Genomic DNA, 26,566 nt, shown 5'->3' with positions numbered 1-26,566 from the left:
AGTCTTCTGTGGGCCATATCTGACCATGTCAGAGACCTTTTCACTTCAGAAAGAATTTATATTTTTAACAAGTACAAGTACTTGAAAAGTGTCATGCTTTTAACATCTACAGTAAGAACAACTAGTTCACACTAAATTTAAAACAGGGGTAAAGGTCTTTTTAAAATGTGCAAAGTCCTTGCAGATACACAATGTTTTAATTTTACAATAGTGAATATGGCAGTAGTTTCATCATAGGAGATAGATGGATAAAGATAGAGAGGACAAATTCAGCTGTGGAAGCAATAAAATTATTTAACATAAATGAGGATTATTTTTATCTGTACTGAGAAGAAACCTGCCAGGATGATAACACAGAGCTGCTTTGGTTGTCTTCTCAAAAGTTCTTTTCTTTCCCTTACCCAGCCTTGTCAGATCTAGGAGCTCTCCTTGTCTGACACTGCAGATGGCAAAGATCTGGCGTGACACTCCGGAGTCTTAAAAGCTGGAGTTCCAAAGTGACAGACAAGGATGGGATATGTCTGAGGGGATTTTTTTCTTTTTAAGTTGGGAAAAAAAAAAAAAAGCTTATTACCCTGAGCCACATATCTAAAGTGTCTCACTTAGTTTTTGAAACATGGGGCAATGCTATCTTTCAGCACTGAACAGGCAGAATATTAATGAAAGGAAAATCCACCTTGTGTTTGGTCAGACTATATCCAGTCTGAGGGGAACTGGATTAATACCAGTCCTGGGCATGAACAATATCCTCTAAATACACTGATTCAAAGACTGACTCTTGAGGGATTTTAAGGCTTTTAAGCAAATTTTAATTTCCATATGAGGTTCAAATTATATTTTTTTCACACCTAGGAATAGCAGTAATATACAACCACAAATCTATTCTCCTCAGCTATTAATTGTCATTCTAGACAGTCAGAAGAAATGGCAAGACCACTTGTTTTGTTGTCTGCTATTGTTTTTTTCTATGCTGACAGGCTCAACGCTACTTTAGCTCATCACTGCTTGGGTCTTGCAAAGGTTACTGAGAAACTGCAAATTTGGCAGGAAATAGCTATTATCTCTGGGGATCAGAATCAAAGTACATTAATTTTATTGAGTTCCAATACTGTTTCTGTAAAAGCAGTGCTTTCTCATTGCCATTTCTGTGAAAGCAAAGGATTTGCACCACCTGAACTGATTCCAAAGACTTTTCCAGATTACTCCTCCACACCTGGACCTAAAAGATCTATCACACCACTAAAATAAGAAGAAAGAGAAGAGTTACTGTCTGTTCTTCAGCGTCATTTCTAATAAATGTCCTATTTTACTCCTGCTCTTTGATTGAGAGCAAGAAACCCCTTCGGGTTTTTTATCAAAAGTCTGCAGTAAAAAGTTTCATCCACAAAGAAATTATTTCATCTCTCATATAGCTGTCAAATGCTATTGCACTAAAAGAAAGAATAGCACCCTATGTAGGACAGAATACATCCTTTCAAAGACTAATTCTTTCAGTTATTATGCTTCTACCAAGTAGTTCCCCTTCACCAGCCATTTTGGTCTGACTTTTGCACCAGATCTTGCCGACTCTCATGTTCCAAAGTGTCATCTCAATTGCACAAGGGTTCATGCTGTGGTATATGTTGTGGCTAAAGGTACTGAATTACAGTCATTTGTGTCACTACCTGGCAGCATAAGTGAGCTGCCCACACTATGGGACATAAGGTTCCACTCCTCTCACCCACTTTTAAATAGAATTAGTGAGAAAAATCCTATTTTTCCTCTATCCTTTTCTGTGAGTCATTTGATGGAAAACTCCTCAGGACATGTGTTAACTCCTAGTCAGAATCTGAGTCAGCACCCACACAATAGTGGTCCCTTTTTACCTGAGGCAATCCTATTTGCAACAGCAATACTAAACAAACACAATCAGTAATAAAATCTTTTTCATTAAGGAAAAAGGAGTAAGAAAGGTTAGAAAACATTAACATACTTAAATACATCACTAAAACTGCTGGAATTTTTGCTCTTGTCCTTCATATTTTTAAGAACACTGCCATCTACTGAGAGCCTTAGGGGTTTTTCCTCTCACAGAACTCAGCCCTAGAGCCACCTCCAATAGTTTCTTGATCACTCTCATCCAATTAGCTGTTCTACTTGTTTTTCAGAAATTAATCACTGTAATTAACAAAATTTCACCAGCTGATGGTTTGGTTCTGCTACACAGAGTTGGGATGTGCCAGCAATTAGTTGCACTCCTACCTTCCATGGCTCTGGATGAACAATCTGGTTTTATTTCAGTTCCTCTGTATGTACTTTAACTGCATTCAAGTATTTTAGACTAGATACCAAATATAATATAGGCAATATTCTTGTTCAGATTGGGTGTATGTAATGAAGGTTTGACAAGCAAAGGAGATTCTAAGCTGCATTATAGGTTTCTGGACTATTAGGCCGGAAGAGCCAGACTGTTCTGGCTGCTAGGTCCATTAACAATATTTTAAACAATTTTCAAGAGATTTCTATGCTTGTGCCTTTCCAGTAAGTATTCCGGGACCAAGTCCCATGCACTGCATCAGACAGGTATAGAAACACCCAGTCAAAATGATAGCCAAGGGACTTTGTTGTTCTTAAATCTGTTGACTCAGTGAAGTTTCTGCTGTTTCTCCTGCCAGTGTTCAAGGTAAATTTTAGTACTTCCACATCTGCTAAAAGTAAGCAGTTGTTGGAAAAGAAGTTACAGAAAAGTAACAGGCACTGTTTAGATGGCACTTTGATATGTTCAGTCTCACCTGAGAGTGTCCCTCTTTGTACAGCTTTGGCAGCAACCTCACCATAACACAGACGGCCCCTGGATGTACAATGGCACAGTCTCCCCTTTGCCACCTGCAGGAAAGAGGCACGTAAGACTTATCATCATAGTTATCATTAACAACAGCAAAGAGTTTCCAACAATGTTCCAGCAGGGTACAGCATTAAATCCTCCTAGCAGTAACCAGGGCCAGCATTTGAAACTAAGCAAACAATACAGATGCCCTGGAACTGCTGGAAACCTGCTTAGAGTAACAGAGACAGTACATAACCTGCTCATGAGCTTACATCTCATAAGGGATCTGCACATTCAAAGATGTGCAAACAGCCTCTTTAAATAAATTTTACCTTTGAAGGTACACCAGAGGGATCTCTCTGATTCACGTGCCCAGGACTAGTGTTGTATTTTCTATTTTCAAGCAGTTTGCAGCTTTGGTCAGACAATAGCTTCAGTACTTTCAAACCATAATAGCAAGAAGCAAAGATGAGGCAGTTTTGATGAAATCAGTGTGCCACCCTTTACTTCCAACACCAGGATCTTCCTAAACTAGTAAAAGAAAGTTAAATACCTGTGCTTCCCCACCACTGCTCATTTTTGCCACATACCACCTCTATATATTCAGGCACAGGAAGGAACTGAGGCATCTGAATTACCACAGAGAAGGTCTGCTTATGCCATGATGCAGGCTAGAGCTCAGACACATCTCAAAGATGAAGCCACAGCATAAGCAGTAACTCTACTGTAGGCACTGCAGGCTTGCATGTTACGAGTATCATCAGCATTTCTAGGTGTACCTCTGAACAGGAGTTGTGATGTGCTCTGTCAGAAACATCTATCCCAAACAGATCTCATGAAAAAACCAAAGTCAGTGTTTAACAGCCACGATTAGACTGAAAAAATAAACCACAATATACTTTATGGACGGTATAAAACAAAGGGTAGAAGTAAAAGAGTAAGCATTAAAAAAATCCCAACAAACCACTAAACGAACAAAAACAAAAAAACCTCACAAACTTTTACAAGGATCTAAAGGAGAGTTAAATGGCTGTAATTAACCTGTTAACCACTTCCAAAAAGACTCGTTTGATACATCAGAGCAGCAAGTAACGTGTAGCATACTGCCACACAGTGACAAATAATTCTCACTGCATGCTCAAGAAACAATAAATAATTACTGCAGCAGTGGCTCCAATGTGGACACATACACCTGTACTTGATGTGAATATACATGAGTTTTTAAATATCAAACAAGAAAAAAGTACACACTGAAAATATGTTCTCCCCTCACATGCCCCCCAAAACCCTAACGACTTTTAAACTGAAAAATCCGTGCACACTAATATCAATAGGATTGAAATTTCGGTGTGCTTTCCTAGGTGCTACTGTGCTTCCCAGCCCAAGTTCATTTTTAGCCTAAGCCACTGCATTCAAGGACTGACTTCTCAAACTTTCAATTCAGTTCAAACTTTCATCTCCAGCACTGTTAAAATATATTATCAGGCAGTGTGTCCAGTTCTCCTGTGACACAGCCACAGTCTTCCTAAAGCCTAGGCAGTGAAGAAATACGGCTACCTCCAAACCTAAAGATTTTTATTTCATATAGAGAATTTTTTATATGATATGTAGTAAAGGTAAAATGTGAGCTAACAAAATGTCAGTATCGACCTCATAAATGTTTATAAACGGGGGAGTGTCAGGAGACAGAGCCAGGCTCTTTTCAGTGATGTCGAATGACAGGACAAGGGGCAATGGGTTCAAGCCGGAACATAGGAGGTTCCACAAAAATATTAGGAACAACTTTTTCACTGTCAGGGTGACAGAGCCCTGGCACAGGCTGCCCAGGGAGGTTGTGGAGTCTCCTTCTCTGGAGACATTAAAAACCTGCCTGGATGTGTTCCTGTGTGACCTGCTGTAGGTGATCCTGTTCTGGCAGGGGGGCTGGACTAGATGATCTTTTGAGGTCTCTTCCAACCCCTGACATTCTGTGATATCAGAAGATAATAACAGAAAGTGATCCTTTAAAAAACCAAAACCATGAAATGGTTAAGACATTGCCATAACTATAAGGAGATATTTTCTTATTTTTGAGCACTGCCTGGAAGGTTTAGCACTCTCCAGGGCGATTAAGAAAGAAAATCCAGAGTCCCTGACCAGCATCGAACTACACCTCAACTTCCCTGCTAGCTCTGCATGCTTCTCCCAGAATATAATATGTACCTTATCCCTAAGAATATTATATATCCCTAAGAATAATCTTGGGAAAAGCATCATGAAATAACAGCATTGCATCAGCCATGGTGGGCATGCTAGGGTGGGCATGAAGAAGGGCTCCCCTTCCATAGATCAGCCTCAGTTAACACAGCTTGCAGCAAGATATCTCTAACCACAAAGAGCAAAAGAAAAAACAGAGATCCCATCAGTCACAAGGTATTTCAAACATTAATGTAGGAGAAGGAATAAGGAGGACTGTTTTATAGGTGGGAATTGAAAGGGCTGATTTGTCTGTGACCCAGCAACTTGCAGTATAATTGGCCATAGGACAGTGTAAGGGGATAGATTATTACCCAGTTAAAATGCTGATTTTCTCGTGTCTCAGTCATAGACTCTGCTAGGGTCACCTCCTTTCCCTCTCCTCATGGATGTCAAACATGTGTTGCAGGATGGGGCATCACAGGCCACCTACACCAGCTACACTCAAGTTCCTTCTTTCAGGATGCATAGCCCCAAGCTGAAGCCATCATCAGGAGGAAGTGTGAGTGTGGAGTACAACTAAGAGGAAGCTGCATCACAGGAACCACAGGCTTGCAGGAGCTCTGGGAATTTGACTTCTTGTTTTCATTTTCAGAAAATTTATTGCTGGAAAAGGATACAGACTGTGTGGTGTGAAGACTGACAGCTTGCCTTTACGTGTTCCTCTGCTGTGTTTTCATACACTTGTCCTGGGCACTGTCCAGCCACCTCTAGCCAATCTGGCTTCACATACCAGAACCAAAGCCAAACTGACCCAAACCAGACACCGCGAACTGAAGGGATCCCAACTTACATGATTAATTTAGTTACTGCACAGTCTCACAGCTCAGCAAGCAAAACAACAAAAGGACCTTGAAACTTTTGAGTTATGTTTTAGATCTAGCAACTTGAGAAAGACAAGCAGAAGCCAGAGCCATAGGCTTCCCAGGATTACCACTGATGTACTTGTTCTCCCTTATCTTCCTTGAACCTCCTTTATACACGAGCTACAGGCTATTGACTTCTCACAACCACCACTCATCCATACATCCACTGCACACTGACCCTGTTCTCCCAGCTGGTGCTAGGAACATCTACTTTGAAAAGTGCTCACCCCTTCTGAGCCACCAAGTCCTCTCTCCAGCACTGAGTATCTAACCAAAAGCTTCCCATGTAATTCAAAGACTGATGATAGGGAGCAAACATCTCTATTTTAAAAGCAGTTGCGCAAGGAGCAAAGAAATCTACTGTGGGTTTTCCTAGTTGCTTCAAACAAATATAAATATGACCAGAAATACTTAGTCTACCTGTCTCAGTACTCAGGGAACAAAAGTTCTGCTGAATTCAGTGACTGCTAGCTATGAGTGGCAGACATAATGACTTGGTCTTCAAGCCTTGAGGATGGCCGTGGAATGACGTACAATAAGGGCTGAAAGAATCTCACAGTTATAAACTTAGAGTTTTTAAGCATGACTCCAACAGAAACATGTCTGAGAAAAGAACTGGGGCATCCAAGATAAAGCTACAGACACAAGAAGAAGCAGAAGATCTCACGAGTTATGAAACGCAAGTTTTTCAGAACTGGATTCACAGCTAACAGTTACATTGATTTCTGGGGTAGTCTTTCCTTCCTGCAAAGGATTCCTTCATTATATGAGGCAGCCAGCATAACTAGTTGTTTTCCAATTTTCTCTATTTCAGCTGTATGAGTATATAAGTGAGACTGTGTTTGGATATACATGCATGGAGCAACATTTAAAACAACTTAAAATAGTTTTTCTTTTTATTGTATCATATGACTGGAAACAGCTTTCCACAAAACTGAAAAAGTCAAAATTGATCAGGGCAGATTCAAGCAGAGGCTAAATGTAAGCTTCAAGTCCCAGCGACCCTTTCTTTAGAGCCAATTCATCCTCCCACAATGCATTTGTCAGAATCTTCAGCACAAACCGTGCTACTCTTGGGGTTGTACGTCCCACTGCTCCACTGAACACTTGTGCTCCAAAGTTTCCCATCATTTATCTTTCAAAAACAAGTGATTTCTGCTGGGAGTTGAGACTGTAGCACTGATTTGTTTGTTCTAGGGAGGTTATGTCACACCTTACCTCAGTTTATTACCATATAAAATGCAGATAACAGTCTTACATTTCCTGTAGTAAATAAAGACTTACTTCTCTTCAGCGTTTTCCCATAGCCTGTAGGGAGAGGCAGGCAATTTGTTGCCTGGTCTTTTGAAAGCAACAGGATTCTCTTCTTGAGCTTGGAGTCCCTGATCATCTCTTGATGACTTTCCCATCTCTGGCTTTCTCTCCCTGAAGTAGCTCTCCAGATGGAGAGTTCCTGTGACCATGTGATCAAGAAAATACAGAATCCATATGCAGTTTTTTAGCCACATTGGGAAAGGCTCTGAGGAGCAAAAAGCTGCATCCAAGAATTCTGCAAACGTCCTTGTCTTCTCAAGGCTCAGAGAGATTTGCCATTCCCCTTGTGTCCAGAAGCATCCAAGTGACCCAAGATCCTCTGCCATCTTCTCAAAGAGACCGTTCTTCTGGAAGAAGTTGCTGTTGACAGGGTCCAGGTGCAGAGCTGCTGTTATGCCCTGAAGTGTGTAGAAAACAAGCTCCAATACGCAATTCTGTCCAACTGCTCTCCACAGCCCAGATGGAGGGTCCTGCAATGCACCTTCCATGTCTGACAGAAGGGACAGGAGTCCATTGAACCCACTGCAGTTTCTGAAAGCTGAATGGCTTTTGGGGCTCTCCAATATCCTCAAGAGTGACTACAAACATGGGGAAGAAAGGAGACAAAAGAAGCACTTAAATCAAGGATCAAAGAAGCTTTAGAATATTTTAAAATTCCAAGTTTGTAGCAAAACTCTTTCACTGAAATTTCACTCTTTGAAGGGGAAAAAAAAAAAGTTGGTCATAAAAAAAGGTTAGTTACCACTACACAACTTTCCCCCTCCTTCCTTCCTCCATACACCCAACTGGTCAAACAACCAAGATTTGAATGCACTCTTAGCAACAGCCATTGGAGTCAGCCTGACAGGTAGAGAATAGTGCTTACAGGAATAAGCAAAGAAACCCGATTTCTTGCATTGTATACTCTAGCCCATTTGGTCAGAGGTGGTTTCAGACCTTTGGTTATTCTTCCATCATTTTTCTTAGATTCTCTCAAGAAATCTGCCTTTGTCTTAAAAAAACAAAAGCAGAGATTCAATTGCAAATAACCTTATATAGAAACTGAGAAGGTGGCACAGCTCTATAGCCAAGTCCTCCCAGAGCCCTCAGTACATGAGAGGCCACACTAGACTTTCACTCATTTGGCTGATTAGATCTTTTCTAAAAAAAGTAGTGACACAGGATGGCCCAAAGAATACTGCAGGCAGCAGGCTCTCCTCATTAAGAAAAGCAACAATAATTCCCTTCCTCAGCAGAGGTATTTTTAAAGTTTGCACAACATTTTGGAGGGAAAAATCCATAAGGACTCAGATCTCAAGATAACGATGTTTTTAGTTTTTCTCTAATTTCAATCAGCATGTTAAAGGGAATGTCACTTAATACTACACATGCATAAAACCCAACCTATGCCACTTGCAAATTTTCAATGCTATGGATTTGCCTTTTTACAACAAACCTAGAGAAGTTATTAGGAATTGTAGTGGTGGAAGTAAAATCAGTGAAAAACAACAACTTGCAAGGAAACAGTCTACTGTATTTGAATGAATCCACCCCAGATTTTTGGGATATTGCACAATTCATTTTGTAAATATGATGCTCTTTTGGGCATCGGGGACCTTTCAAATTTGAGACTGTACCTTTTCACACTGCAAAGAGCTAATTTTATACTTAAAGTTTCCCAACAGATATCCAATGAAATAGGCTCACTTCACAATCTGCTGAAGAGAAACAGTTTCTACCATAAATATATCTCCCTCTAACAGGATCTAGGACTGGGAGAAAGTGTTGCCAGACCTGGAGGGGGAGCTCTATTACTGTCATTCGGTTTTGTGTTATAATATATGAAACCAGGCAGAGAAAGGTAGTAAATTTAATACCTCAAAGTGGAAGTTATCAGGATGGCTTTAACACATTTCAAAGAAGGTCAACGGTAACCACATTTCCTCCAGCTCTAACTCAGTTAGAATTTAATCACCCATAAGTTAGTATCTTCTGCCTTGAATCTATAAAACTGATGTCTACTGGAAACCCCCTAACTCAGTTAACGTTAAGAGAATTTATTTCACATTCCATTATTTGTTATTGCTCATAATTGTCCATGTGCCACACTGGAATAGAGCAATGTAATTGCATTTGGGCTCAGGCTTTAACAGCTAAATATATATTAGCAAATCAATCTGAATTTGTGTGTAACACAATCACAATCCCAATAGATGTAGGTAATAAAATAATTTGCTTACATTATGTTTTAATACAGTTAACATTTGTCAAAATTAGACACTAAAGCTGCATTTATTTTCTTATTAGTGTGAACAACATACTCAACTTTTCCACAAATATTGTTAAAGTACGCTGTTTCAAATTCAATCTATAAACTTTGTTAAAGTTTTTAAATTTTTTTTAAGTAGCATGGTTCTTTTATCACAGAAGCAGCTATGTTGTTAATTCAGTTCACACTTCATAAAGAAAGTAGAATGAAACTTTACAACAGTGATTACAATACTGTTGCTTTTCAGTTTGATGCCTATAATCTAAGCCAAAATAAAGTACACGGATTCTGTCCCCTACTTCATTGTTTATGGATCGACCCCCCTATAAACACAATAGAGGCTATGAATAGTTCCAATTTCTTCCTCCAAACATTCATAAGGCGCCTCCTTTCCACCATCTGACATCTCTTCTTCCATGACACTCGTGGATGCAAGAGGTAACAAAATTGAGGACATCAAAGTTTCAACCTGGGAAACGTATCAGAATTGAGGTGTTCTTCTTCTAAACACTCTTTTACCTTTATCTTACTCTTACTCTATCTTACTCTTTTACCTCTTCTCACATCCTCCCTCCACATCTCCTCCATTTTAATCCATATTTGTTTCTCCTCTCTAGTGTTGCACAGAAATTGCTCGTACAACTCTGCCCTTTGCCATTTCCATTCCTCCATCCTGCATTACTATTTAAGTCTTCAGAATACTCCACAATATGATACTGAGTGAAGATGTTGACCACACATACATTGTTAAAAATCCAAGCACCCAATTTAGTAGAACTGAAAACTGGTCCGTGGCTCTTTTTTCTTCTGCATTTACTATGTTGGAAAAAGTACAGTATTAGGAATGAGATTAAGAGCAATTTGCTACAAGCCAAGCAGTTTCCAGAAAAACAGCAACCAAGTGGGAAGCGACATGAATTACCTTCAGCAGATCTAGTTTCAGATGCAGTTCCCCTTGGGTAGAAGAACAGAGGGCCCCAATAGTAATACTCATATATTCTTCATAGCTGATGACTGATAGCTGCTCCAAGATGCTGAGAGTAGCACTCCTGTAGCACTCGTCATCCAAAAATATCTTGATATACGGCACCATTCCGTAGTCCTTCAGAACAACTGGGGACAAACATGGTACCATTTGTTACCCAAAATACCCCTTACTTATAGTTTTCACAGGTAGATTTTCAGTGTTGGTGTGAAGTACCACATTTCTACAAATACAAAAGGAAAAGCAAGAAGAAGAGGGGTAAAATGATTGGATGACCACAGTTTCTAGTTATCAGAGATGAGAGCTTCCTGATACAATAATGAATTAAAAGGAAAAGATATATTACTAGTTTTCAGTTTAAACTAATATTAGTTTATGAAAGGGGCTGTTTGGTAGTTTGTGACGATATATCTATACCGTGTAAGATGCTGCAAACATGATGATTCTAAGACTCAAGAGTGAATTAAATAAGTGGATTCCATCATTGAGAAGAGTTCACTTCAGTATTACCATGTTCTATAAGATTCTCTACACATAAGTCTCTTACGTATGCCAATACTAGATGTCTGAGTGTTAATGAGCATGTGTCTGACCCCATCCAGATTTCAAATAATAGATGCCATGGAAGAAAATCTATACAAATAAACATTACACAAAACTCAAACACACAGTCTTGTTTTCCACAAGGTAAGCAACAATTCAGGAGTATCCACATGGATGGTAAGTGACTACTGGTATAAGGATTATTATTGCAGGATGAGAATATCTTTGCCACATTCTCCTTGGCATAACACTGTTATTCATAGAACAATCATAGAACAATTCAGGCTGGAAAAGACCCTTGGGATCATCGAGTCCAACCATTAACCCTACACTACAAGTTCACCCCTAAACCATATCACCCAACACCACATCCAAGCGACACTTAAACACATCCAGGGATGGCAACTCAACCACCTCCCTAGGCAGTCTATTCCAGTGTCTGATAACTCTTTCCATGAAGAATTTCTTCCTAATGTCCAGCCTAAACTTGCCCTGTTGCAACTTGCAACCTTTCCCCCTGGTTCTGTCCCTAATTACCTGTGAGAAGAGACCAGCACCAACCTCTCTACAATGTCCTTTCAAGTAATTGTAGAGCATGATGAGATCCCCCCTCAGCCTCCTCTTCATCAAACTGAACAGACTCAGCTCCCTCAGTTGCTCTTCCTAAGGTCTGTTCTCCAGGCCCTTCACCAGCTTTGTTGCCCTCCTCTGCACTCGCTCCAACACCTCGATATCTCTCCTATACTGAGGTGCCCAAAACTAAACACGATACTCAAGGTGTGACCTCACCAGTGCTGAGTAGAGAGGGACTACTTTTTGTCCTCCACTTCTCACAAGCATGAAAGTCAAAACATATGTCAGTGCTCTTTAAAAGGCATCACGACCACTTACCACCAAATTCCACAAAGGTAATGCAGTTACATGTTGTTTCTTACCAGTGTTCCTCACAGACTTCACTGTAAGGGCAGCCACCATCTTCAGCATCACAGCATTTAATTCTTTCTCAGTGCCTTCTTCCAGACCAGGCAGATGGGTTCCAGCTGTCAGTATAATAAAAATTGTATTATAACTTTTAAAAGACATGATTAATTGTATCAAAAATATAATTAGTCAAGAAGGAAAACCAGTTCTCCAGCAAAATCTATTTTTCTTTTAAATACTACTTACAGGCTACTTGAATCCTAAAATGAACAACAAAATACAGACAGAGCATCTTCTAGTCATCAGAGTCTAGTCTAGGATTGGGAAGCACAGGTCTGATTCTATGCTTTACAACCCAGATCTCCTGCCTAAGTATAGGCAATACTGGTAATAGTGGTGTCTCCACTTCTCAACTGATGTAGTTACCTGTTTAGTGATGCCTGGTAAGAATACACACAAATAAAAAAAAAACACAACAGATCATGAGCTATGAAGTGATAAAATATTACAGCATCAGGTAGTACTTAAATACCTAAACTAAAAGCGAAGAGTAGAAACCCCCTGCGTGTTCAAAGGCGAACATTTCCAGGATCAGACAGGGTAAGGCAGAATATTTTTAGTCTGGAAGTTTGCAGGCTAAAATTCTGGAAACCAAAAGAGGGAAGTAGTGTTCACTTCACACAGTGTCTTCTCACCCGTCCCTCTTTCATCTGTGTATCTAATTTTACAAATTACATATCCATTTAATGACCCCTTCTATAAAATTTAGATCAACAAGTGATTGAAAGAAGTGAAATTAATACAAAGACAGAAGAAAGCCCCTATGCTCCATCCCATAACCAGCACGTAAGTATTCAATAATCTTAGATAAGGATTTTCAAGATAAATACAAAGTATTCTCGTACAAAACTCTAGTTCTCTGGTATTAGGAGCACAAATCTAAGTGTCCTCGCAGGTAATGGATGTCAGCACTCTGGAACTTGTGTTACATTTCATACTTCTTCTGTTGCTTGGAATAAAAGTGTATAAATAATTCAATTGTTCTTGCTGCATCGGAAGTTATACCCTAGTATTTTGAGATCCTCCTCCTTTATTAACTATTGCACTGAAATTTAAAGGCATTTTCCAATCCATACAGCACAGGAAATATCATGCATTTTTCTTTCTTTAAAATAGCATTTATAAACTTTTAAACATACGAGTCTGTCCCCCAGGTCAGCTGTACCCCAAAGTTACCACACTAGGACTAATATCTTCCTATTTTCTTAATAGGATATATCTGATGAAAATAGATGGTAGTAATTGTGGGTAATATATGGCCCAAAATTCAAGAAACTGCTTTCCATCATCCGTCCTCAGGATTAAGTATTATTTTGAGGGGAATTAAGCACTGTGGAAAACTCTTTCTTCCTCTACTCTTACGATGGCATCCAAGAGAACCCCAAACTGAGACCTTGCTTAGAAGTATGGTCAAATGGTCCCCTCCAGAATAATTCATAATACACTGCTGAAGAATAGCCTGGAACTGTCTAAGCTAGTGAATAGAACTATAAACAGCTAAAATTTCAGAGAGGACCCATGTTACTATGTCATAAACTTAGTCCAGATGGCTTGTAGACAAAAATCTAGCTACTCAGTATATAAAATTTAGGAACGGACTGTAGAGATTCATTCACTCCTATTGATCTGCCTACTTCAGCAGTCATTGTGAATGGCATTAAGTTGTACCTGATTTCCTCAGGATCTTGGCTTGCTTCCTCAAAAGTGCCAGCAGTAGACCTAGGAGCCCAGAGTCACGGAATATGTCGCTGAATAACTGGTCCTTCTCGGTCATGCTGAGGAGGCATCGGAGAGCTGTTAAGGTGCAGAATGGCACTATATTTTCCTTTATCAAATACTGAACCTTCTTCAAAATTTCATGGGGGACATAGCACAGGTCGAGCACTATGGACTCCACCAGTCTGAAGAACTGGACTTGGACTGGGTGTGGTTTGAAATGAATTATGTCAGTAAACTGGTTTATAGGTTGTAGAGTCCATTCCAGAAGGAAGAAGTTGACTGTGTCCCAGGCCCATATGGTACCAATTGCTGCCAAGATTCTTCCACACAGGTGCTCATCATTACTCTTCTGGAAAATGGACTGCAACACCTGAAAAGCCTGGAGGTTTTTCACTGTCATTCCTGTAGAATAAAACCAGATGAGATTGTTCTTACAGCAGTGATATTTAAGACTGCAAGTACCATAACTAGAATGTTAAATCATGTCTGACAGTGGGAATAGGAGCCAGATGAGGGGCGAATTAAAGTGAGGGAACCCCACAGACATGAGAGGTGTGACTGAGACATGCTCAACCTTGGGTCAGACCCTACAGCTGACATGGTCAGTTCAGTTTGATGTAAGTAGCATTCAGATTCCTGCAGTGTTAAGCACATATATCAGAAGATGCCATCTCATACTCCTTTCTTTATCTTAAGACACATAATGAAGAGCTTCATTTTGCTACAACACACCTACATAGCCACACACATACACATATACTGTACCAGAAGACCGTGTCTGTTCAAAATTGAAATGCGGTAATTGTGGGTGTAAAATATTGCCAGAAACTTTCAGTTCAGTTTTTCCACAGGTTGTAAGACAAATCAGCATGTCCAAGATCTCATCCAGATAGGGGTCCCCTTCATTTTGCTGCAACCCCTCACATCTAGGAACAAAACTTCTGAGAGTCATATGTTCATGTCTTAGTAATGCAAACATTTTGGATATATCGTCAGGTATCGAGCACACAGGAGCTACCAATTTCGCTCCCCCGTTCCTCCCAGTCCATTTTACTGCGTTTTTGACTTATTTCTATGACTAGTTTAAACATCTTACAAAGAGTGACTCCACACCATGGTGGCGTATTCTGAATCAGAACAAAACTTACAAACCAAATAAGAAAACTGAAGTGACACTGCAAGAGTCTTCTGGAGAAAAGGAAATAGAAGTTGGAATTTAGTCCAGCCACGTGTACTTAAAAAAAACACGAACAAAACAGTAATTGTCTCCAAAAGAATGCCTGTTTCAGGGAGTAAAAATCTAAATTATGTGAGAGATGGAAAAATTAAAACAGACACTTCACAATAAAAGGTAGGCATATGGTTGGCAAGGTAAATGACTTGCAAATTGAAATAAATAACAGAAAAATCACAACCTTTAGGAAGGGACAAATATTGTACTGCCTGAGCTTTGTGAATCAGACATAAAGATGGCTTGTCTCTTTGACATAAGGAAATAACCTGTAACCTCAGATTTGCCATAGTTTGGACTGAAGTGAGAGTCTGTCAAAGGGCAGAATGCTCCTTATAATGTTATCTGATTCTGTACTGCTTAGAGGGGTCAGTTCTTAAGGAAAATTGTAGCATCTGGGCATGGGTAAGTGGCAGGGCAGTAGACTGATACTGGAATTTAGGAGAATCCCAGAAGAAAACAAATATGTTCTGTTTTAATCTAAACAAGAAATAAAAATAATAGGGGGACAGAGTAAACGCTTGTATCTGTTTTGGCAGGAAATAATGTAATCAGCAAGACTGTTTTTCCTGAAAAACAAATTCCAAACATCAGAGAAGAGGAAAACCAGTCAGAAGAAAACATTTGGGACAGAAGCTATCTGTCTGTCCTTTCTGCCAGTATGTGCTGGTGAGAGAGAATAATCTGAAGCCCTGAGCACCTGTATGCTATTTCTGTCACTCTAGCCTATCTATAACAGTTACATCAGGTGTTTCTGCCCTTATATGGATGGAATTTAGTCAGAAATATACATCTCAACACAGCTTATTTATAAAGGAAAGCTAGGCAATCTATGGTAACTAAAGAAAACACTGCCAGAAAATGAAAAATCTTTATCCAGTTGTAAATTAATCACAAAAAATCATACTTACCTATAGATGTCTTTGGATTAATGACTCAAATTACAATCCTCTACATCCAAATTACAAACTACTCCCCCTCCATGTAACATAATGGCCAAGGACCAAAGTTCTTGCACGTGTTGGAGAAGCAGTACAAGAAAAGGTAAAGCCAAAATAGAAATCATAGAATGGCCTAAGCTGGAAGGGACCTTAGAGATCATTTTAATCCAGCCTCCCTGCCACCAGGGACGCCACCTCTCAACTAGATCAGGCAACACATGGGGACCGAACGGGAATCAAACCCGCGACCTTAGCACTACACTCTACTGACTGAGCTAACTGGCCCCCTAAAATAACAGTATATTGAGAAGAACTGGAAATGCTCTCTTTATAAGATATTAAAGAAAATCAGAACAAAGGTCCACAGTGCAACTGGGAAGCGGTATAACGCACTGTTTTGATGTAGCAAACTCAGAACTTGGTTAGACAATGCAAGGAGACATGGAGAGTAAAAGTTTCTACTTTGTACTTTTGATTAGGATAACTACTTGGGATTTGTTCTGATATATTCATATTCATCTCAGTTTTGAAGAACATAACCATTTCAGATATAAATTTGTGTGATTTAATTTGTGTTCTGCAGAGTAAGGAGATCAGGTTTTCCTCCCTAGATGACGGCACTCCTAGATGGAGAGTTCACCTCAACTGAAACAAATGTCTCTGACTTATATCCCTCCTAATACTAATTAAGGAAGAACCTTTGTTTTGTATTGGGCAATTCCCTATCCCACCTGTAAAATAACTTCTCCTATCATTAATTTCGCTTATGGTTTTGGTAGGAGAAGTTATGCACTGCTTCCCTTCCTGAAACAGCAATGAAAGACCCGATATCAGGGTCTTTATTGTTGGCTTTTCATCCACACAGGATTACATACATGATTAATATTTTTAAACAGACCACTATGTGTTCTGAAAATTAAGTTTTACCATCCTCTAGAAGCCAAATAAAAACTTCTCTACTTACCTGAGTAAAATTTTTAGCAGGAGTTGGTAGCCATCATTATTTTCAAACTCTGTTAATAGAGCTGCTGATATGGGATAGGAATCTTTTACAAAGCACAAGATAATACTAGCAGCTTCACACACATCACAAGCAGGCAGGGTATCAGCCAGTTTAAAGAGATTCTGAATAGCTATTTTAATGCAGTCCACAGCTTTGGAGGGGGAAAAAAATACAGCAGGTATTTTAAGAACTGACAGTCAAACAAGTTCAAAGTTACTCATAAAAACAGAACAACTTGGAAAAGTTATTTCCCAGTAAAACAAAGGTCAGTTAACTCTTTTTAGAAAGAAAAAACAAGAGGATATATGAACATCACACTCATTTCAGAGGCTACATGAAGAACATTTCTGGTTTTAAAGTATGCATTTCTTTGCTTAACCCCTAGAAGGTGATTCAATCTCAGGAGTATAAACTTCCAGCCCACCCACTCACTAAAACTCATATATAGTGATTCCAGCTGTCTGAGTGCAAGGTAAGCAGAGGCTGACAAATTTGATTGTGCTTTACTAAGTCAATCACATATTCTGTGCAAAGTTCACAGATTAATTTTTTGCTTCATAAGGCATATGTGATGGGGTATACACGTCTTGCTCTGAGCAATGAAGCCTAGTTTTCTTGTCTAATTTGATGACCAGTTTGTCCAGGACAGCTTAAAAATGTCTAAATGGTTCAGTACTCTTACAACTATTCTTGCTGAGACTTCTATCTCACCTAGGAATATAAATCTATATTTTACAAAATAAAAACTATGCAGTTACTCCATGAAAAGGAATATTTACAGTAAAGTGTGGATTATAAAACTATTTTTTTCCTTCTAAGAAATTAAGATTCATGGCCTTTGTACTTCTTAATAAACAAAAAACCTGCTTAGTCTAATAAAGCCTAGAAAGAAATGAGGATGTAACTCAACTAATCACAATGTCCCAAAAGATAAAGCTCTTCTGCCAGTGTCCTCAACCTTGTGTGTAGAGTGTAGATGAGCCTTAGGCTCACACACCGAGTCACATAACTTAAAAAAACCATAATACCTCTTGTCCTTGCCTACATGGATGTGGATCAGGTGAGATTTGCTCTTGCCTGTAATTTTATTTTTTTATGTAAAAAACAACTATCTGCTAAATAAAGCTGCTTTCTAGAAAGCCAAGAGCTCATACTTTGCAGCTTACTGATTACCAGATGATGTAAAGACAAAAAAGAACCTGTCTCAGGGAGAATTCATTCTCAGTAGAGCTACGAGGAAAGCAAAAACCAAATTACTAAACCAAACCTTGTAGGTACACAATGCTGGTTTTGGTTTGAGCCTTTGAAATGGTTCTCAGCACACGGCCCGTAGGTACTTTCCATGAGTGGCTACACTGGTCCCAGAGGGAAGCAGTTGCTATAATTAATGACTGAAGCTTATCAGCTGCCAGAAGTTCCTCTACACCTTGTTCCTCTCTGTACATGTTGAGCATTATCTGAAAAGCAAACAAACATCAGCTGCAATAAACACTTCTACAGATATCTGGGAGATGAAGAAAAAACCCTTGTTGGGGGGGGAATTATTGATACTAATGCCAGCAAAAAGGATGCAGTGAAATGAACAAGTAAAACTATCACTAGAATATTCTCAATGGATTTTTTCCTACTTACTGTCATGTTGTCTTATTTAACTAAAAAAAAAAAAAAAAAGAGATCATGCCATTATCTCAGATTGTTTTATACTGCCCCTCATGCTTGTCCAGTGGTTTTCAGTTCAAATTCACTCCTTTTTTGGCAGTTTGAATGAATCACCAGCTAAAAGCCTAAGCGAACATCTGAGTACTCAAGGCAAATAACTCCCAGAGGTGCATCTCACCTTAACAAGCATTTCCTGAGTTTGAGTGTCATCCTCACTTGTCTGTCCATCATCACTGGTTTTCTTCAGAGGAAAAGTAAAGAAAAGGTACAGGCACTGCATCAGAGCAGCTGGAAGACCAGATCCAATGATGTTCCACATAGTTCTCTAAGTAAGGAAAATAAAAATCAGTCCCACCAGAAGCTGACCGCAGTTTCCTTGGGTTCCTATAATACCGGGCATATTCATGGCAGATGAAAGAGCTACTTGAGCATTTCACCCTTACAAAGTGCTCAAGGGTACACATGCATGGCAATCATATAGCGTGGATGTATAGATCCACTTGGTAGAAAGAAACACTCTGGCTGTGTACTGCCATAGCTGTTCACAGGACTTCCCACTCCAGCTGAACTACAGCTTTGACAGAAATAACTTACTACCATCCTGCATAAGGAGACCTGCAGTCAGTAAAGCACACAACCTACAAACTAACTGGCATGTTAAAAGCATGAACCTTCTAGCCTCTCCTTGACCCAGCATAGCAGCAATTTAGCTGTAGCATCTTTGCTTTTGTAACATACGGAATAACTGCACACACGCTTCTAATTATAGCTTTTATAAATGCAAGAGACGCTGTTTCTCCACAATGTTTCTCCACAGAAGAGTGAGGTTTGTGATATGATGTTTTGTATGTGTGCTACCAAAACCAGAAATGTCTTAAATCTGTGAAAACCATAAACCTCATCAGGAACTTGGTGCTGTGACTAACTATATGTAATTTTATAAAGAACCTTATGACACAGAACATGTCCTCTAGCAGCTGACAGTAAGATTCTGTTTTCATGCATCTGAGTAAGAATGAGACAAGCTGGTCAGCTCAATATCACAGATAAATGCACCTTTGATGCCCATCAGCAGGCAGTAATGTGTTCAGGATGGCTACACAGATAGAGTTTGTGAAATGATTTGAAATGCTTCAAAGTGAGAGGCTATAAGGTAAAAAAATCCTAGCACTGAATCACCAGACAGGTAGATCCGTACTAGTCATTTTTCTGATATGTAAGCTGGAGGACCAAAGAAATATTGAAGAGCAGAGATACACAATGGGGGTGTGGGGGAGGGAAATAAAAAAAATAAAAATCAGAGGAACACTGGAGAAAAACATCTGCCTGATGATCAAAACAAAAACGGTATCTGAAACCACAGAGCACTTACTTCCCTCCTGGTGGTATGTTCTCTACCTGACTGTATACCCTGGGTGTGCTGAAGCACTAATCACTGGGGACAACGCAAACATTACCAGACTTAAGTGTTCTGTTGGGGTGAATGTCAAGCTCCTCTGAAATAAAAAGGAACAAAACAAACCAAAGAAACCCCTTTAGTTATATCTCTTACCAAGTCAGTCTGTGAGAGCAGATACACAGATTTCAGAAGCAAACGGCCATCTTCTGCTTCCCCTTTCTGTTGTAGCAATTGCTCCAAAGCCAGACGAGCTTCCTCTGTTACCACAAAAATATTAAACTTTAATTCCTTAATGAAAGATGAAAACGCTGCATTGGTCCTTTCTTAATAGATATGACAAATTTAACAAAATTACAGTAGCAGGAGTCCACTGAGATGAATAGAAGGACATACAAGGATTCTGATCTAGCATCAGGCTCAGGTCAGTTAATGTAAACTACATGTTTCAAAGCGGCAATCTTCACTGGCAATACCAGCACAGTTCCTGAAGTCTGCCACATGACTAGTGTGAAGAATGTACAAAGCCACAACAAAAGCCATGCTGACTGTTGGTATTCTTCTCATTAAAGAAAGCTCCTCAGAATAGCCTACTCTTCTACTGCATAGCTGCAGTACTATACGCTTCCAGCTACAAAGTTCCAAAGCTGAGGTCATCACAGCACACAAGGCCAGATCTTCAGTGCAGTCATCCCAGACCAGTGTTAGTTCACACCTACTAAGAGATCTGGCTTGCTACACTTAGCATTTTCCTGTTCCCCTTTTATTTCCTTCAAGTACAGAGGGCAGCAGAATGACAGCATAAGTGGATCCAGTGGATATGGCATGAGATCATTACCTGCAGGTTTACCATTGAGATTCCTCTTAATTTCTTTTGTCAGAAGCTTGGAAACCTCACTGGCTAACAGCTGAATGTTGGGGAATACGATTACTCCAGAAGACTGCTCCCAGGCCTGAAATCCAAGTGTAACTGTTAAGTCTATCTCATACAGCACATCTTTGGCAGATTGAGAAGTACTGTTTAATACAAACACATATAAAGCTAACATTCCTCTGCAAAATTCCCTCCCAAGCCAGTGTAGTCCCTTAAGCAGTATTTGCCAGACAGGCAAAAGCCTGAAACTACAGATACAGAGGTCCACCTGGAACAACATTTTGAACCATGTAATGCACATACTAGAGAGTATTATATTATTTTCTCAATTGAATACAATCAAAACAACGTAAATGTTTGTCATAGCCCCTGTGTCACTAGTTATTTGTATTAAAAAGCACGTTAGTCACATACAACATAAATACCCTGTACCTTGAAGAGGTTATAGCAACAGCTGTCCAAAAATTTTTCAGTAAAATATATCCTTCTCCAAAAAATGGTCTCCCCAAAACTGAAGTTAGTCCTAAACAAAATCTGAGTTTTCAACTGAATAAAAATTAAAAGTTAAAGTTGCATCTTCTCTGTTCGGTAAGTCGTTGCACAGTCTTAGCTGCTCAGAGACTGAAATAGGATTGGAACTGCTGCTCACACAGAGAATTTGCAACATATCTATCCAAAAGAAACCATGGTAATACAGAACTACTGCTCCCAGGTAGTGGTATACTGGTCAAGATTCACCTGAAACTAAGTTATTTCTTTGAAGTCAATAAATTTATAAAAATAACAGAATGAACAAACAAACAAAATCCTTTAGGTTTTAGTTGCTCTTCATATTATTTTTTAGGGGAGGGATTGGGTTTTTTCGGGAGAGGGGTTGCGGAGGTTTTGTGCTTGTTTTCTATACATTCACAAAGTTTCTTATTTTTAATTCTACTCTGTTTTGAGAGGAAAGTAAGGCTCATAAAATAAGTATTTCTTGCTGGGCAGAAGTAATCTTTGTTGCAAATTAAGGAAATGTAAGAAAAGATGGGGAAGTAAACTGAAAGCCTAGCAACGTTCTAGCCCAAAAGACAGTGGATGTGATTTTGCAGCAGTATGAGTTGCCTAACTCATCTGCCTATGAGGTTAAGATGTAGGCTGCCAGGCCTGGAATGACAACCCTGCCTGCCTAGGAATTTACAGTATTACAAGCCAGCTTACGTCATGAGTGTAGAAAAGTTTTACTTCTAAAATGCTAAGGCAATGACAGCAAATGTTTACCTGAACAGGATTTCCAAACATTTCTTATGTTATAATAAACATCCTAGATAGGAAGGCATAGTCCTTAACACATAGATAGCCAAGGAAAAGAATGGTGTAGATAAGTTCATAAACTTATTTATAAAGAGTTTATAAATGACTTGGTCAAGAATGGACAAGCCAATCAATGAAAACTGAGAAAGGGAACAACAGCGGGACCTGATGGTTCCTTGCTCTAAGTCTGATGAACAGATCTTCTCTCAAATATTGCTTAGCCTTGACTTTGGGGAAAAAAATCAAAAGCAATAAAAAAATTCTAGTCAACTAATACTACTACGCTCATCTGGTCTCCGAGAATTAGGTACCATTACTTTCATAGAGAACTTCTTACACTACTGTTAGTAATAGTTCAGCATTCACCAGGTTGAGACACTTCTGTCCCCAGCAAGCTTGAAAATCTTCTTTACAAAACTCTCTTCCTTCTAAGATCTCAGAAAAATCAAGCTGATGAAAGGAAGGTACTAAAAATAATATGACATCTGCTTTCCTAAAATAATTTGGAGCAGACTCCTCATAATACTCTCTGCCAAGAAATCAGTGGAACTCTCATTAAAAAAAGATCCTTTACAAATGTCATTTCCTTCTATCCTGGTTTTGGCTCGAGTAGAGCTAATTTTCTTCTTAGTAGATCACTTCTTAGTAGCTAGAACAGTGCTGTATTCGGATTCAGTACGGGATTTTGGCATGGAAAAAATGCTGATAAAATACTGACTTTTTTTAGTTGTTGTTGAGAAATCAAGGACTTTTTAACTTCCTGTGTTTTGCCACTGTGCAGGAACACAAGAAGCTGTGAGGGAACATGGCCAGGACAACTTATGTGAACCAGCCAAAAGGATATATCATACCATAGGCCATCATGCTCATTGTACAAACTGGGGGGAATTGGCCAGGAGAGGTGGATCACTGCTCAGGTATCAGCCAGCAGGTGGTGAGCAATTGCATTGCATATCACTTGTCTTTTCTTGGGCTTTATTTCTCTCTCTCTTTTTGTTAAATTCCTTTTCACTGCAATTCTTATTGTTATATGTTTATTATTATTGTTATCATATTTTATTTTAGTTACTAAACTGTTCTCATCTCAACCCAAAAGTTTTGTTGTTGATATTGTTTTAGGGTTTTGTTTGTTTGTTTTTCAATTGTCCTCCCCATCCCACTGGGAGAATGGAGGAGTGAGAGAGGGGCTGTGTGGTCTTTAGTTGCTGGCTGGGGTTAAACCATGACACCTTCCCTACTATTTCTTTCAATTACTTGTTCTTTCTTTGCTGATGGCAGCTTGTGGACAAGCTATTTCTTTTCCAATGAAGTGTCAGTCATCCATTGGCTGTCATTGAAGCACTTAGTTTTCACTCATTTTAGTGCACTGACCTCTGGAACCACACCCAACTTTTTTTCTAGACTACGAAAGCAAAATGCAATTGCACAGCATACCTATCAACTTTCAATCAACGGATAATACTGTGGGTTTTTTACCCTACGTAATTTTCAGAGTCTCACAGTTGCAGGAGCAACATCCACCAATTCCTCCACTTCTAATGCAGAAGTGAGGGAAGGTCTGAAGCAAACTGGACAAACACAATGACAAGAAACCTACAGCCATTTAAAAATATACAATGTTTTTCACTAAGCTGTAAGATTTTTCAGAAGAAAGCTCCTCTGGCTCAGAAGAACACCCTCTGAGCACTTGAGAAATGAGTTATACTCACTCTTACACTAACAGAAAGAACAGGATATATTATAGAACTTCAGACCATACACAGCAGAGAACAGTAGTCAAAGGTTCATAGCTACGTTACTACTGTGCAAATATTTAGCTAATCCATCTTACTACAGACCAGGCCACTAAAGTTCTGATTTGATTTTATAGGTGATCTTCCTGTGTATAAGACACCTACCTCTAGAATGCACTCTCCTTTAAGAACAGACCTAATCAGCTCCATAATTAATCTTTGAGCCTATAAAAGATTTGTATCTGGAAGACTATCAATCTGACTCCTTTCCAGGACATCTGCCTTCAGGGGAAACTCAAATAATACGGTATTAATGTAATCTGATTTTCTTTCTTCCTCTTAAGCCTGTTACTACACATTTAAGATCCTGCCACAAGTACCCTGTGTCTGCTGTTGCCATTTGTCCTTCCTACTTCATGTTTCACAGAGAGATGTTAGCCCAAAAGGCAGTCATGTAAGAGAACATTCTGATACTTTCTGAGGCTCCGAGAGGGAATATACAGAGGGCACATTAAAGTGACTCCCAGACTAGGCTGAACTGGAAGCAGATGCCTGGCTAACTTTCCTCCCACACCTTTTCCTTCTGCGATATGAAGTGTCAGTGAGTAATGAGCCCACACACCCCAGGTGGCTCCTGGTTAGTGCCCTCTCTCCAACCAACTGAGAAAAACCCAAAGCACTGTAAGACAACGAGAGAGATACTCTGGCATCTACGTGATCAAACAAGGAAAGGAAAAGCAAGAGATTAAATTCTCCATGGAGGAAGAGGGTTTATGTAGAGTCCCCTGATAAACAGGAAGAAGTAAGGTAGTTTCTGCAAGAACTTCATAACATGTACAGCTCAAACCGAGACATGTTTCCCCAAGCCAGCCCAGGGGTTTAAAGCAAAGCAGAAGGGTGATGTATGAACAGAGTAAAAACCGTACGTGTAAGGACATGATGACTCCAATCTAAAGGGCCAGATGCTCCACAATGTACTCCTAAGTCAATCATGAAAGATCACAATGCTCTAGCCACACATCTGAACCTAAATGCTTACAAAGCACTGCAAAGTTCCACAGGTACATTTAAGAAAAGTGAAGCGGAAAAACCTCTCTGAGGGCAAAAAATCAAGTATTAACCTAATGAGAAATTCACATCTCCTTTCTAAATACATTCTGTAGCAAAAACACCCTTTCCTTTAGGAATTTAAAAACTCCTCTTTGTGAGTATTACTGCAATTCAGGAAATCACTTTCTACAGCCCTAAACACATTATGGCTATGCATACATACAACATTGTGACTCCCTTAGCAATACTCAGCTTGCCTCCTGGGGAATGGCTGTCCTTTGATCCACCAGTACTAAAGTATATTTTTCATGTGTCATGATAAATAAGTGGTTTCCTGCCTTGCTGTCATATTTTTAATTCCTAAGATTTCTAGATTTTATAGCTTTCATCACCTTTGCTCACCAACAACTTCCTCAGTACTTTGAAAGTTTCACTCCAAAAAATGACCTCTGAATGGAAAGCATTCTTGCTGTCATTGTTAGTTAACAATCAGGAAATCTAAAGTTTTTTCTATATTAACATGCCATGGTTTGCTTATGTCATGCTCACTATAAGGTATTCAAAAACTAAAGCTAAAACAGAACTTAGAAACCTTGAGATATGGGAATTTCAATTACATTGTAAATTTGAGGCAGAAAAAACTCAGCAGAAGAATTTCAAAAAAAGCCTGCAAAACATTACGTACCAGAGGGAGAGGAGGCAGTTTGGGGAGCCTATCTTCCACACCAAAGCCTACCTTTGTTGGGATGAATTTATACCCTCGTATCATTAAGGATATGTGTTTTCCATGGAACTTCAAGAGCAAGACAGGAGGTCTGAAAACAGCTCTGGCAAAAGCAGAACAGACTGCTTTTGCTCCAAGCAAAAAGGTTGTATCTTGTTGCTGTGCCGTCTCAGAAAATGAACAGTGCAATTTTCAGCATGCCATTTAAAAATCAGGTCCAGGGCATAAGAAGGTGTTTCTCCACAGAAAACTGTAATTATTAGTCCCAATCTGATTTTGACAGTTGAGAAAGGAATGCTGCTCCTTTGCAAAGCTAGAATTATTGTGACCTAATAAAGAGGTGGTGAGCTCCCAAGAGAACCAAGACTGCCCCAGCACATGTAGCACCATATGCAGAGAAAAACTTATTTCTAGTGACAGGCACATACACAGAGCAACAGCTCTTCTGCTCAGATATAGCCTCTGGTTCAGGAGGGACACTCTCCTATGCAAACAAATCCAGAAGTTGAGAGGAAGTGGTGAGAAGTGAAAGCTTTCTTCAGTAATCATAAAATACCTGTAGGGCCATTTAGATGACATGAGAAGGCTGCTTCTGGTACTCCAGGCTATACATTCACTGGCTTTTCAGATCCTTCCATTATTTTGTCTGCACTGCCTTGGACAAGGGCAAGCTTGCACTCAAACATAGCAAACTTTTCACCGTAAGCATCACCAGATCCTACCCACAACTCAATGGTTTGCAGTACACTAACACCAATGAGCGACATGTTTCAGTGCTGTTAACTGACACGAGCGTCTACAGCAATTTCAAAAAGTCTTGCTCTGTGCCAGGATTCCCAGATTTCATAGATTTATGCTCCATCTAGCTGAGTGAAATATTTATGACTGTCTAGAAGTTATTCCTGCTTTACTTTCATGGACACATGAGACTCACGGACTCATATGGACAGATTTCATAGTCCTGA

At 39.4% G+C, this 26,566-nt stretch overlaps 1 protein-coding gene across 1 annotated transcript in view; it reads right to left on the bottom strand.

Annotated features, from left to right (window-relative positions):
• WDFY4 (WDFY family member 4) overlaps window positions 1–26,566 on the bottom strand; it is a 136,639-nt gene that overhangs the window by 108,683 nt on the left and 1,390 nt on the right. Inside the window, 11 exon segments of the mRNA XM_009871628.1 lie at window positions 2,772–2,865; window positions 7,192–7,799; window positions 10,392–10,582; window positions 11,933–12,030; window positions 13,637–14,099; window positions 14,463–14,623; window positions 16,834–17,023; window positions 18,140–18,329; window positions 18,710–18,856; window positions 20,084–20,187; window positions 20,766–20,880. Of these exon segments, the coding sequence (XP_009869930.1) occupies window positions 2,772–2,865; window positions 7,192–7,799; window positions 10,392–10,582; window positions 11,933–12,030; window positions 13,637–14,099; window positions 14,463–14,623; window positions 16,834–17,023; window positions 18,140–18,329; window positions 18,710–18,856; window positions 20,084–20,187; window positions 20,766–20,880 (2,361 nt within the window).

This window comes from Apaloderma vittatum, unplaced genomic scaffold (genome assembly GCF_000703405.1).
Source record: "Apaloderma vittatum isolate BGI_N311 unplaced genomic scaffold, ASM70340v1 scaffold1806, whole genome shotgun sequence".
In the NCBI taxonomy this organism is placed as follows: Eukaryota; Metazoa; Chordata; class Aves; order Trogoniformes; family Trogonidae; genus Apaloderma; species Apaloderma vittatum.
Note: the sequence above shows the minus strand (reverse complement) of the source record. Positions and strands in the feature narration are given on the sequence as shown.